Source organism: Pollicipes pollicipes, unplaced genomic scaffold, assembly GCF_011947565.3.
Source record: "Pollicipes pollicipes isolate AB1234 unplaced genomic scaffold, Ppol_2.1 Scaffold_5724;HRSCAF=6776_pilon_pilon_pilon, whole genome shotgun sequence".
In the NCBI taxonomy this organism is placed as follows: Eukaryota; Metazoa; Arthropoda; class Thecostraca; order Pollicipedomorpha; family Pollicipedidae; genus Pollicipes; species Pollicipes pollicipes.
Window position 1 is genome coordinate 25,442,243 of NW_023596746.1, and position 14,598 is coordinate 25,456,840.

General features: G+C 56.6%; 1 protein-coding gene across 1 annotated transcript in view; it reads left to right on the top strand.

Moving 5' to 3' along the window:
- Positions 1 to 14,598, top strand: part of LOC119102869 (ral guanine nucleotide dissociation stimulator-like 1) — a 30,612-nt gene that overhangs the window by 9,604 nt on the left and 6,410 nt on the right. Inside the window, exons 5-11 of the mRNA XM_037226320.1 lie at positions 7,622 to 7,678; positions 9,601 to 9,785; positions 10,101 to 10,237; positions 10,895 to 11,098; positions 12,676 to 12,786; positions 13,311 to 13,475; positions 14,033 to 14,170. Coding sequence (XP_037082215.1) covers positions 7,622 to 7,678; positions 9,601 to 9,785; positions 10,101 to 10,237; positions 10,895 to 11,098; positions 12,676 to 12,786; positions 13,311 to 13,475; positions 14,033 to 14,170 — 997 coding nt within the window. The remainder of the gene's footprint in view (positions 1 to 7,621; positions 7,679 to 9,600; positions 9,786 to 10,100; positions 10,238 to 10,894; positions 11,099 to 12,675; positions 12,787 to 13,310; positions 13,476 to 14,032; positions 14,171 to 14,598) is intronic.

Consider the following 14,598-nt stretch of genomic DNA (forward strand, 5'->3'; position numbering starts at 1 on the left):
ATTGGAACTCTGCGATAGGTGCGTGTCGTAGCCCTCCGCCCCTGTGCTGTGCATTGCTGTGACCGGCATGCCGCGTTACCCAATGACCTTGGACTGGGCCAACCTCTGCCTGACTCATTCGATGCTTCGCCACCGCTGGTCGTGTGCAGTCGACCGACCGCGCCTGGCTCGCCGTGGCGCAGTAACGAGGTCCCAGTATCCCGGTGCACACGACTTCACCTGAATCGCTATGTGGATCGGGAACCGAGCTCAGCGTCCCGGCTGGCAGAGTTCCTGGCAAAGTCGACACGGCAGGCTTTAGCGGCAGCTGGGCCCGACCGGTTGGCTGCTTAAGAGTTGCGCCACAACTCTGCCCGCAAAATGCACGGATTCCGTGGGCCACCCTGAAATGGTACAGATTCCAGGCGGAGAGGGAGGGGGGGGGGGGGAGTCGCTTCTGCAGCTGCTGTACGTAACGCCTGTCGGGGCACTGCGGGACCGACCACCCACCGTGTCCCTTACATGGCGCTGTATCAGTCCCACGCGGCCGTGTGGTGCCCTCCACCCGCCGCTCCTCAAATGTTGGGCCCTCGTGCCAGGCCGGCCCCAGCACCCCGTCCCTTCGTCGGAGGGCGCGACAGGAGCGGGAGCTGAGCGGCCAGCTGTGGTCGTGGTCCTGTCCCTTCGTCGGAGGGAATGATAAGAGCGCAAGCTGGGCGACCAGCGGCGCAGGACGGCCGGCCGCGGCCCTGTCCCTCTGTCAGAGCCCCGTGATAGGAGCGCGAGCTTGGCGACCAGCGGCGGCCGTGAGCGTTTCCGGGTCTGCTATCGACGGCCGAGTGGTGGGCAGGACTGCGGCGGGGGCTGCGGCGTGGACACAGGCACAGAGCGGTGGAGTGTGCGCAGCGCCGCGCACGCAAATAACATCAAAGTAAGCGGTTCTGGCTAATAGCGGTGTGCTCAATATCTGTGCTGTAGTATCTACGATGTTTTGAAGTCTTATTATTCTTATGTTATTTCTCTCCTTATCACATAATTGCGCCACGTTCTATTTTCTACTGGGGCCGGCCGACCGCTTAGTGGAGTGGGCCAGCGTAGCACGGGGCAGCAGCGATAGGGCAGTTGTAAGGCATTGTGTGGCACGAAAAAGATGCCTCCAATATTACACCTATCTAGGCCTCCATAGACGGAGTTGCTGCTAACTTCAAAACACACTTGGGTGATTGTCTCGGCACGCACTCGAAAGCTCCACTTGGTGTGGATTTGGGGCTAAAGCCTCAGAAAGCCACAAGCCATTTAAAACGAATAAAAAGCTCATTTCCGGCTGTGCGCCGGCACTGATGGGCGTCAGGCCCACTGCTCCAAGTGGGTCGGCCGCGTGGCCGCCGGCTCTCTACGCATCGGTGTCGACCGCCGCCCGGGGCGCGCGGCCTTGACGTAGCTTCATGAATCGGCACAATGAACTTACGCATTTCCAGATTATATTTTATCGCTCGATTTTTGTGTTGTTGATGAATAGGGCGCGTCGGTTGGACCGTTTTTGTATTGGTCTTTGAGTCCATATGACGCAGATCAAGTGGGTAGATGCGCGCTTTCATTTTATGAAACAAGGCCATGGTCTGGCTCCGCCAGCGTCAGCTGTGCTATGCTGAGAGAGTCTCAGGATCGGCACTGTCGCCAAAGGGTGGTCACAAATCCTGGTAAGTGTTCTGACGGGGTTATGCATGGTGAGGGTCAAAACATGGGGTCCAGGTCCTTGCCAGAGCGGCACTTCCGAATTCCGTGGACGGGCCCGAATCCGAGCAACCGTATAGGCGTCCGATGTCTCCGGCCCTCATACCCGACACGCCCGCTCTGAACGCTGCGTGCCGCCGAGCATGCCAGTCCTCGCGGTGAGAGGAGCGAGCTCGGGGACAGCGCGGCCGGCCGTGTTGGGGACGGGACAGGCGTCGGCCGGGAGGAGCCGGGCATGCCAGTCCTCGCGATGGGAGGAGCCGGGCGCAGCCGACCCGGCGAGGTCCGCCTGTCCCGCCGACCTTGGACGGCGGACGGGCCGTCCTCCCGGAAGCCGGCGCCGCTCCCCGTCCCGGCGACAGGGCCCGGTGTCAGCGGTCCCGACGGGAGGCGGCGCCGCGCTGGGCTCGCCGCCGTTTCCGGGCCCGGCCGGAGAACACGGTTGGGGCACCGGCTCGTGGCGATCGCCCGGCGCAGGCGGACTGGTCGCCAGCTCTCTGCCGGGAGTGGCCGGGATGATGACCTCTCTCGTGCGCTGAGCTCACGAGCTGGGGTAAACAGGTCTCGTGTTCCAACTTCCGCTCAGAGATGAGTCAAAGTGGCCTCGTGATCTGGGACTCGGCGACGGTTTCCGCTCAGCGGTCGCTGTCATGGGACTTGGTATTTCGGCTCCTCGCCCAGAGCTGAGTTATGGTTCTAATAAGACACGCTCCCTGTCTTCTCCCTAATCTTGAGTTGTGGCCAGATGTTAATCAGAACTCTGTGCCTGCTCTCCTCTCATCATGTTCGTGAAGAACGCACAAGATCGCCGCCGTCCCCCACCCAGTACGCACCTGCTCGACGTGCGTGCTGCGATCGGCACCTCACCAGTCAGCCCCGCCCTCGGCCGCCACGCGCGTGCGTCAGGTGTGCTGTGGGCGGCCACATACACTTCAGCACGCATCGGTCATGCCCCTCCGAGTCGTGCCGTCCGGCCACCCTTCCCTCGGCCTCAGGCCCGCGCTGTGAGGCGTGCCCCAGCGGTCTGCTGAGCTCGACCTGGGGTCACCTGGGTCACCCGCCCGCCGTGTTGTCGGCTGAGCCGGGGTGCCGCGGGAGCGGGCCCGCCGCCCGCTCCCTTCCGCGTGAAGGGCCGCGGGATGGTCGCTTGCGTCACCGGTGACGCAAGAGGCGGCCGCGCCGCCGTCGGGCCCCGGGCCACGGAACCGCGAGCTCATGTGACGTCATGACGGGTGAGCCCCGACGGGTCGTGGCTGGCCAGGAAATGTATGCGCTGTTTTGAAACTGCGAGCGCCACTCGGCAGGCAGGCGTCGGGTCCCATCGTCCGCGAGTGTGGCCATTAGGCACCCCGGGAGACGCAACAGCCCAGGGAGATGGTGATTAGGGAAATTGGGCCACGAAGCGTGGAAATGGGCCACGTTGTGAGCAGCTCTAACGAGGCACAGCCTAGCTACAGCAGCGATGTTAGAGCCGAGTTGACGCGGATGTTTGCCTTCTCGCACATGACGTCCGTGCCCGTGTGTGCGCGATACTGCACCGAATAGCCTTATTCGGGCCAGTGCTCGGCACTATGCGGGGCCGCAGTGCCGGTGACCGCGGTTCCCTGCCCGCGCCGGTTCGTGGTGAGAGGCGGTGCTTGAACGAGGAGGCAGGGGGAAGGAACAGGCTTGCTGTTCGGTTCCCCGCGGTGCCCGTCCTTCCTGCCAGGGTGAGAGGTAGGCGACGCCATATAGCCTCAGCAGCTGAGCGCGTCCTAGAGACCCGATGACGCACACACACACACACACACGAACAGGCTTCCTGGAGAAGCGACACGATGGCAGGGCTGGGAGGATCAGGGTGGAGTGGATGCGTGAATGCACACGTCGCTGCTACAGACAGGAGCTTCGCACGTATTCAAACATAGTCGATTGATATCCCTTTCCTTTGCAGCACGCTGCGAGATGGCACACTCCTGAGTCGTGATTTTTAGGATTTAGCCCGAACCCTTTTGATTGGATGGAGTTGTAAGATCAGCGCTCACTCCAAGCAGTGCTCGTCGCTGCGCGTGCCCTGACTGTCCTGACCCATAAGCTCACGTGATGTCGTGGAAGTTCGCGGCGATGCAACGAATGTTCTTGGTTTTGTCACTTGAGCTTGACAAAACTTATCGGGCGTTTGATGCATTCGTGATATTCCTGGCTTTTATCGTCCGGTGAATTAAAGACGGTGGTTTACGACGAAATGCGTTTCATTCATTGAAAATCCGCATGAAAATGTTGGCATGCAGCGAGTGTAGTTTCTTGGCAAAATAGCATATTCTCCAAGTACTTCATTATCCAAGGCTCGGAAATGCAGGGTACCCGGAGCGGGTTCGCTGTGATGAGACCGATGCCTGTGCTCTGCTGGATCCGTGTTGTGCAGACTTTCGTGATTTTGCAGACCGGTTTTCCGTCGAAAACAGGATAAAGTGAGGTCTGTCAAATCGTGCCAATCGGCGAGGCCTGCAAACTGATCCCTCATTCCAAGACTGATAACAGGGATTTGGCCTGCCTTAAAAAACGTTTTACTTTATATGCGCAGAAAGTGGTACCATCTCCTCTTGATTAATGCAATACCCTCCGCTTTGTCAGACGTTCGCTCTGTTAGTTTGCAACATTTCTGCGAAATGCGGGCCGTATCTCCGTGGTGCCATAATCGTGAGAGTACTTCCATCTATGGAACCATGGTGCCACAGTGTGTAGAAGCCAGTGGCATGATTTTGCATGCTTTTGAGCAGCCTGGCCCCGGTGGTTGTAGATTTTAGCATTAGAGCAATGGCGGTGTATGGAAAGAATGACCGAAGATGCGCGAAATTACTTTCCTAGTCCCAGCCATTCTTGAAAAGGTGCGCCCCTGGTCAAGGGGACAGCACCGGAGTGCCAGTATTTCCATATGTCCGTGTTCGCCAGCATTTTAAACCCATGCGGCCGGATGGGGTCAAGGGAGCTAACAGAATTATTTTAAACAACACGTTTGTCTTCGTTCTGCAAGGCAAATTTACAACTTTGTTGCATGCGCCTTCACCGTATGGACATAATGACATCGCACGTTATAAGCAATGCCCACCCGATCAACCCCATCACATGTAGGCTTAGCCCGCTAAGGCGGTAGGTTTAGCCCGCTAAGGCGGCAGGTTTAGCCCGCTAAGGTGGCAGGTTTGTTGTGAAAACCGGACAGTGGCGTGCCGCGTCTGGTAGTGGAATCCATTCATTACATGTCGTCTGTAACCTAAGTCAAGCTGTGAAAACATATCTGTAGTGGCCGGTTTCTCCTGTGTTTGCACAACAAATTGACTGATAGTTTGTGTTACGCATTCGGATTCCGGAAGCCTGCTCCACAGGCGTCATGGCTTTCTGTCTCAGGTTTCTCCGTCGATCACCTAGCTGTTGTCTGTATTTCACGGGAGGATTGAGACGCAACGCAGGTATCACTGCAGGAATAATTATTCTGCCTGTGTTCTCCGTCTAGTGTGTTAGTATATTCACTGCTAGTGTGTCAATGTGCAAGCATGGGCTCATGCTAACCACGCCAGACGAGGACCGTAGCCCGAACAACTATTCCATGCGTGAGACCATGGATTTGTCTCGTGCCGTCAGCTAACCTGTTCATGAGCACCGGGCGGCTCTATATCGGATGGCCCGGGAGATATGTGTGCAGCCATGGGCGGACCGTAACCTGTTAGGGAAAACCAGCATGGTACCGTCGGCCACGCCCACCCCAGCAGTCCGGCTGCGAGCCGCGCTGCCCCGACTTCCTGTAGCCGCCAAGGTTAGCTGGCGCCCCCGCCGCCACATTCCAGTCGGCGTGCGCCCCGCCCGCTCCGGCCGCCCTGGCCGCGGCCGCTGGAGCCGGGCCCCGCGAGAAAGGCGGCCGGAGCCGGACACGGCGGCGGCCTGTTTCACTTTCTAGCGGCGGCGCGGCCGCTCTCCGGGCGAGAGACGGGCCGGCCGGCGGCGGCGGCGGCGGCGGCGGTGGCGGCGGCGGCGCGCGACCCTGAGACGCCGCGCGGCCGGCCCGTGAAAGGGCGCCGCCTCGGCCGGGCCGGCCGCCCGCGGCCACGGCCGCCGACCCCGGCCTCTCGCCCGGCTGAGCCGGCCCGGAGGCTGCAGCGGCGGCACCATCGTGACGCCGGTGACGCCGGCTGGCAGGGCCGGCGCCGGGCGTGGGTGGGCTGCGGTGCTCGCGAAGCGTCCCGCCGCGTGGGTGACTTCAATACTGAATGGAGGGTTCCTTCGGTCATCGGCTGGAAGCTGCCCGAGTCTGGGTATTGTGTGGCTCGCATCAGAGGTTATGTCAGGTTAGAAGCTGTTTGTTTCAGCTTGCCCTGTATCGAGTTTGTTCCTACAGTAAGCGTTGTGTAATCGCGAAGGCTAACAGGAAAGTGGCGATGTTACCACGCACCGTGGCGACCTGTTCCCGCGCTGGGCAAGCGCTTGAGATTTTGGAGGACGATTAATGGAGCTCGAGGTCTGCGTTCCCGGAGTGGCCGTCAGAGTTCCGGGTCGTAGGCCTTCCGGGGCGGCCCTCGTGTGGCGGCGGAGCCTCCGCAAGCAGTCGTCGCCCTGTTCCAATGTGTGCGCTGGGACAGCGACGAAGCGTTAGCCGTACAAATGGTCGGCACTCGTCTCCCAATTACTGTGAGGACACGAGGCCGGCCGGGTCACCGCGAGGCTGTGTTCCTATCGAGGCACGAAGTCGCTGGGGTGGATTAAATCAGAGCGCAGCGTTGTTGTCTCCCAGTCAGCCGTCTGCCGTTGACTGCCATCGCTACAGTCCGCCTGTCAGCCGTTAGCCGTCAGGGCTGTAGCACAGAAACTGCACTGTATGGTTAAATGAATTACACCGTAGTCTCAGACCGCCACATCGCCGGGGTCGTGCGGGTCGTCGCCTGGTGACCTCACGTCACCCGCAGGGATGGGAGAATGGCCGCGGTGTCATCGCCAGCCTCGGGGTTCTCAAACGTCTCTCCCCGGGTCAAGGATGGCGGCCAGAGCTCCTCAAATCCTGTTACAGGTTTTTGGTTGGAGCGTACCCGATTGTTTCGGGTCTCGGGCGGAGCTTACCAGACCGTTTCATATTGGGCTATTGGTCGGTACTTGCCAGACGCTGTTGAGTTTGGTTGTCGGCAGTTTACCGATCGGTCTGAAGAACGGTTGTCGTTCAGAGCTTATGGATCGGCCTCGGGTCAGCTGTCAGCTGAGCTCACCGAACTGTCTCGCGTGGACTGTCGGTCGGAACCCACCAAACAGTCTCAGGTTGGACCGTCGGCCAGCGCACACCGAACGACGGCCCAGGTCACGGCCAGCTGGCGTGATCACGTCACAGGTCACGGCCAGCTGGCGTGATCACGTCACAGGTCACGGCCAGCTGGCGTGATCACGTCACAGGTCACGGCCAGCTGGCGTGATCACGTCACAGGTCACGGCCAGCTGGCGTGATCACGTCCCAGGTCACGGCCAGCTGGTGTGATCACGTCACAGGTCACGGCCAGCTGGCGTGATCACGTCACAGGTCACGGCCAGCTGGCGTGATCACGTCACAGGTCACGGCCAGCTGGCGTGATCACGTCACAGGTCACGGCCAGCTGGCGTGATCACGTCACAGGTCACGGCCAGCTGGCGTGATCACGTCACAGGTCACGGCCAGCTGGCGTGATCACGTCACAGGTCACGGCCAGCTGGCGTGATCACGTCACAGGTCACGGCCAGCTGGCGTGATCACGTCACAGGTCACGGACAGCTGGCGTGATCACGTCACAGGTCACGGCCAACTGGCGTGATCACGTCACAGGTCACGGCCAACTGTCGGCGACACGGCTGGCTAGAGACGCTCTCCACCGAACCGGTGAACGACATACAGATGCTAATGAGATGCCACTGATTGCAGGTACCGAAACCTCAGCGAGGAGGAGACGGACGAACCGAATCCGGAGGAGCACAAAAAGTAGGTCGCCGCCGCACGCTTCGTGGGTCGAGACCCGAGGGTCACAGCCACCACGCATGGCTGGTCACTGAAAGCGTATCCGACGCCTGCTTCTGCTGTGTTGGTGTATCTAATGGCATGGTCGGAATCGGCGCTCTACTCACGTGGGCCTTCGGACGAGTTCAGATCTAGCCTTCCATGCCGTGAGACAGTTTCTAGCGGCGTGCGGTCCGCCGAAATCTGCAGTTTTGTTCACGGCTAGGGCAACTGTTGATACGATTGTCAGCGCCTTCCGTTTGGGGTTTTGCGAGATTGTTTGCTTCGCACTATCGTCGCTGAACCCCTTATTCGGCCGGTATTGATATCACCAATCAGGTGATGGTTGTGGCTTAATAGTGAGTGCGTCGGCAACGAGGCCATTCTGCATGCTACTTGGTGTCTGAATAGTCTCATTGACGACTGCTGTCTATGACATGTCCGCCAATGAAACATTTGCTCAAGTGGCCGACCGCAGGCACACCTTAATATGTGCATGCCTACACCTCTTCGGTGAGAACGCAAATCTGAATGGCATCGGGATATTTGGGCGTGGCTGTCTTATTTGCCTATTTGGGTATGTTCTCATGAAATCAGCACCAGGCACGATTTCAAGAACACGTCGATTCCGTGACTTCTCACCAAACGTAGTGGGGTGCGCGTCATACCAAGTGTGCTGGTTTCACCACTGCGCCGAACAGGTACCAATATCACCACTGCAGCACTCCCGTGCAGACAAGGGCGTTTTCAGTGGTTGTCTTCATACTATTTGCACCGCGGCCTATGGGTCCAGTGGTAGGTCCATTGATGCAAAGTTGCAATGCGCAGAGCATGTGTAATGAGTTTAGGATATACGATCCAGACGGCAGGATATTGCACTAGCCGCTGTAATGGAGTGTTCCGCACTTAGATGGGGTTTCGAGCTGAAGAAGCCATCTTGAAGACCTTTCGGTACTGTTAACAACCCTGTCCTTCCTAAGGCCAAGTGCCCTCTGGTGTCTGAGCTCCGTACCCGCGAAAATGTGCGGACTATTTTGGGAGGCTATTTCAAAGTCACCGAGGCACCTTTGACGCCAGAGTGTCATTTAAATTGTGTCATTTCATTAGCCATGCGGCGATCAAGCCCAGAAAGAGATAATTGTCGATCCGTTTATATCTGACGCTCGTGAGCACGATTTCCAGACATAACGGCCGTCAATTGGCTCTCAATCGGTGTTGTGCAAGGTATGATGATGTAATCAAACGATGGCGTATTGAGGTGCGTATTTACTGAACAGAGAAATTGTTTTGCATAGAGCAGTTTTTTGTTAAAACGTAAACAAATAGTTGTGAGCATATCTCTTTTTTAACTGAAAAATAAACAGATAGTTATAAGTGAGCTTATATCACAATGTTTCATGCTTGCTTCAATATCTTTCAATGTGGAACATTGCTTTCAAACGCCACCCGAATTATCAGCTTTACCCTAGCATGCGTGTCATGCCGCGTCACTAGATAAAATTGCGCCGCGTTTTAGAAGTACCAAGAAAAGACTGCACGCGCAGCATCCACATGACTCATCGCATCCAGAGCCTCACATGACCGAGGAGGGAGGCATGAGTCGACTTTTATCTGGTGTTGCTAGCGAATGCAGTGTGCCCTGACTCACATCCGGTCATCAAAAACAATAAAAAGTACACGAAACGCTGTAATTTGCAATCAAAATTTCAAACACAAGAGTGCACTGTATTGGAGTGAACTACCGACAACCAGTTTTGCAGCGATGCAACGCTGTTGCCTTGCACCCCGCTGTTACGCGATTATGCACGGCTCTGACGGCCCGTGACGTAGCCCGCGAGTGGGAAGGCACGCCTGTCCCGACCCCATAAGCGGGCACGACTAACGCCGCGCTCTGCTCGCCGCGCCAGGTCGCTGCGGCTGGCGATCATGGTGTGGCTGGACTCATACCCGGCTGACTTCCGGGACCACCCGGACTACCCCCTGATGCACCGCATCCTGGAGTTCTGCCGCGCTCTGCGACCAGAGACGTCGGAGCTCGAGCTCAAGGTCAAACACAAGCTCGAGAAGTTTGAGAAGGAGGAGGAGATTAAAGGTAATCGCCGCGGCTCTATGCACGGGACGAGGTGGAGATTTTGTTTGTTTGAGGTCCGGACGGTATTCCCGATGCTGGACATGGGTCAGAAAGAGATGGCTTGTCTTTCAGCTGCAGTGTTCAGCGTGAAAACCTCCCGCGTCGGGTCGCGTCACATTCACGTATTGTGTCGCTGTCGGCAATACATCGCATCTCTTGTGACCTCGGGTGTGTTGCACCAGACCCTGTGACCGCGAGTGACCCGTGCTGTGTCGTTTGTCCGTGTTCGCCGCCTGTCAGCACCCCACGTGACCGACGGCGCTGGCTGACCGGCAGCGTCGCCGATGCTGCAACGGATCCTCTCGACGGAGGAGGTGCGCTGTCTCAGTCCAGTGCAGTCGGAAGTGCCGCCGCTCACCTTCCAGGAGATCTCCGAGAAGCGGTTCGCTGAGCAGCTGACCAGGATGGACGCGGTGGGTACTGCGGTGGGCCCAGGGGCGCGCCGCAGCCGTCTGTCGGCCGGTCCGCCGCCGGTGGTCGTCGCTGATGGTTCGGCTGGGGGCGACACGTGCAAGAAGTCTAGCTGGGGTTGACACGCACAAGAAGTGGAGGACCGTGGGTCAGAGGGAGGTTTTGCATCTCTCACATGTGGCGGATGTAAGCTATGCTGGCTGAGCTGTTCCTGTTCCAGCCCCAAAACAAGGGTGTCTTATGAGGACCATTTGCATTTCGAGCGTCGTCTCGGCGGTGTTCTGGGTAGAACTGGCGTTTTGTTACAGGCTTTATCACGCATTCTGCAATAGGTGCATGACAGCCGTGCCCGGCAAGAGCTTTCTCGTCCTCGATCATTCCAAAGCGCCATAACTGTTATCTGGGACTATTGTGGCGCATCGTTTTGTAAAAGTTTTTTTTTAATTGTAGAAATCAACGCGCCACAGTACTGCCAGAGGAAAGGAATGTCGCGTGAATGAGCAGAGGTTTTGGTCCCACGATTTTGTTTCGTGCCCCGACACATCTGTGGTTATGCCACCGCTGTCCCTCGTCATGTCCTCGTCCTCCCTCTGCGGCAAGTGGTCAGCATTGGCTGCCGCGCCGACCCAGCATGATGACCGGCACCCTGTCCGCCGCAGGACCTGTTCCAGAAGGTGATCCCGCACCAGTGTCTCGGCTCCATCTGGTCCAAGCGAAAGGGCGTGGACGCTTCCTCGGTGGCCGCCACCGTCGACCAGTTCAACGCCGTCTCGTTCTGCGTCATCTCCACCATGCTGATGGACACGACGTTGCGGCACAGTCAGCGCGCCAAGCTGCTCGCCAGGTGGATCGACATCGCTCAGGTGCGCGCGCTGCGACAACGGTTGCTCTTCGTGGAGTGCTGGGAAGGAAAGTGCAAGGAAATTATGCGGGTTTTGTGGTAATAACGGATACCCAGGGCAGTCAGGACGGTGAAAGGGCAGGGTGCGAAGGGGATGTTTTTTGAAAGGTAGTTGGTTGGCGTGTAATACTTCGTGTTCTGATTTCCTTAACGCATTTGCCATTCCTGACAGTCATTCAGGGTTCCCACAAATGCCCTGTTTTGGATCAATATGTCACACTGACGTAATCAATGTTCTCCATTAGCGTGCGTGTGAATTGGGTGGAGGTCAATTTTACCCACTTCCTCCCGGCAGGTTTTCCATAAGTAGTTATGAATGGCGCGGGGTAGCTGCGCCGATATTTGTGCAGCTGAAGGCAGTTCAATAACCGATCCCTGGATATTCAAAATTACATATGCCTCATAAAGTTGCCGACCCATGTCAGGTCAAAGTCAGGACATGGCTGTCAGCGTAGGCAAGTCCAACAGGCTTGTTCAATATGCCGGGACAACAGACTGTTCGGCAAATTCATACAACTTAGGGATGATGTCGTAGTCAGCCAGACTATTGAAATGAGGATTAAGACAAATTGCATTAATCTTAGGTCAAGTATGAATTTCAGGTCAAGGTCAAAACCACACCGCTTTGTTACTGGAAAATTTGCTATGTGGAGTAATTTGTCATGCTCATTTAAATTATTAAATCACAACATTGTCAGATTTCTTATTTTGACTTCATGAAGGTCAGAAGAGGTCACTTTATCTGTTATATATAACCGCTCTAATACTGGAAAATTTGCTTTATGGAGTAGTTTTTCATGCTCATTTGACTTATTGAATCGCAATACTGTCAGATTTCTTATTTTGACTTCATGAAGCTCAGGAGAGGTCACTGACCTATAACGACCTTAATAACCGTTTGCTTTGAGGGGCATACCGTTAAGATTAGTATGTGGGCGGCGATTGTAACATAAAATGTCAAAATAATCCCGAAGGTTTTCGTTTTTTAATCGTTCAAAAGTTGAATGTTACCCTTGACCTGATATGGCCGTCTGTAGCATTTTGTTTGACAGCAATCTATATGCTGACCTTCTTTGATCTCACTTAACCAGTAGGTCATACCCATGGAGCTTAAAATTTTATACAAGTGAGTTGACATGGAGCTTCACCTACTCTCTTAATTGGGTGCCTAGCCTTCTTCCTTTGTTGAGACTGAGGGGTCTAATTGACTCCCCCCCCCCCAACCCGGGCACATCGCACTCAACCGGCCACCGGATCGCCAGTTAAACGCCGCGTCCTTCGCGACTCACTTCGTGCAGAATAGGTGCAAGGAAATTGTGAAGCCCGCCAGCGGGGAAAGCGATACAAAACTTTCAGTGATGATGACGGCGGGAACAGGTTTGAATTGAAGCAATGCCTCGCACAGCCCTGATCGTCGCAAAACTGCCGTGAGCTGCTCTTTGTTCGTTAGTGTGCTGCTTAGCTGATCCCTGTGGCGCAACTGAGACCAGGATTATGATGAATGGCTCATCCGTAATATTCGCCATCTTTCGTCTGCAGGAGTTGAGAATGCTGAAGAACTTCTCCTCGCTGAAAGCGATCATTTCTGGCCTGCAGTCCAACCCCGTGTATCGGCTGAAGCAGACCTGGATCGCGCTCTCTAGGGACAAGGTGAGAGGGCCAGCTCTCTTCAGGCAGCACAGCTGATCCTTTCAGCTCTTAATGGCTCCATTGTTATGTGTGCGTCTAACGGTAGCAAAAACTTGCATAATTGATGTCTTATTGGTTGGTTTATGATCTCACCAGCAACCTCATATCTGTAACCCGCGGTGGCTCAGATGCTGTGAGACTGCAGGACCTCGCTGGTGTTGAGGTCACTGGAGCGTGCTGTCTGACCCTCGGAAAGAGGTTGAACCGTCTTCAGTTGCTGCCTCCCCTCCCCCTTTCCCCGCCTTCCCCCAACTCAGGAGGGAGCTCCGCACGCTCTATGTGACCCCGTGAACCGTGACTCTCTCCCTGGTCGTCCACTGGGGATGACGTGATGTCCAGCAGATGTTGATAGACGGAATTATACACGCTCTCCCTGTGATCCAACAATCTCTCTGATTCTATCCCTGCCCTCCCCAGTTAGAGCTTTGCACGCCCTTTGCGCGGCTCCACGCCCCGCCCCTGACTCCCGTCTGTGGCCGTCGCAGTCTGAGCTGTTCGACGAGCTAGCGCGGATCTTCAGCGACGCCAACAACATGCTGAACCAACGTGAGCTGCTCATGAAGGAGGGCACGGCCAAGCGAGCCGAGGCGTTCGGCGAGAACGACAAACACTTGCAGAAGTACCACAGCCGGAACGCGTGTAACCACACGGTGAGTGGAGGCCCGACGTCATTAGAACTACGGCATGAACGGCGAGGTGGTGATCATCGTTTTGGCTCGAGGGTACGTCCCTGACGCCATTAGAGCCTCGGCATGAATGGCGAGGGCAGTGATCATCGTTTTGGCTCGAGGGTACGTTTCTGATGTCATTAGAGTCACAGCATGAAGGGTGGGAGGGGGCGGGGGGGGGGGGTGATGATCGTCGCTTTGGCTCGAGGGTGCGTCAACTGCGTTGTCCAATATCGCTTCGCCCCGCAACGCAATCAATGCTGCGCCTTTGCCATTCATCGTTATAAAGCAGCAAACAGCAGACATATCCCCTGCCAGGCAGCGAATGCTGCGCAGTGCCATTGACGTCATAAAGTACTGAACAGGGAAGTAATCGATATTCGACAGCAGTGTGCGACTGTGACAATGCCGCCTGTGCGGCGGCGACGGGTCATTGACCCCGGCGGAATGCCAGCAGATGTTGTGCGCCGGCGTCTGGTGAGTTATGTGCGGCTGGTGCGGCGTGTGACAATCGTGTGCGCCACCTGTGCCGCCTCTAGGTGAGTCACGGCACCATCCCCTACCTGGGCACCTTCCTCACCGACCTGATGTACATCCACGCCGGCATACCGGACTACACGGCCGACGGGCTCATCAACTTCGACAAGCGGCGCAAGGAGTTCGAGATCCTGGCGCAGGTCAGTTCGAGGTCCTGGCGCAGGTCAGTCGGCTGCCGCCGCGTGCTGGGGTGGCGCGGCGCTGGCCGCGGGACTCCCAGGTAACGGGCGCGCGATTGGCTTTGGTGGCGTGGCCAGAAAAAAACTGGCCACGAAGGCGAAGGCAGACAAACATGTGACGATGCTTGTGGTACCTCATCCGCACGCAGTGGCGGGTCTAGACGGGGGGAGGGGACATGCCCCTGGGGCGGAAGTGGCACAAAATATCATGTTTGGAGGCACTAAAGTCCTCATTTCGAGCTTACATAACCTTTATTTTCAAAAACTACCAAATTGGCCTCTAAAAATGCATTAGACTGAATCCGGCAGACCATTCCGGTGGAAGATATTTTACGGATTACAACATAAGAATCTGAACAGAAAGGGCCGAAATTTGGGGACAACTTTGT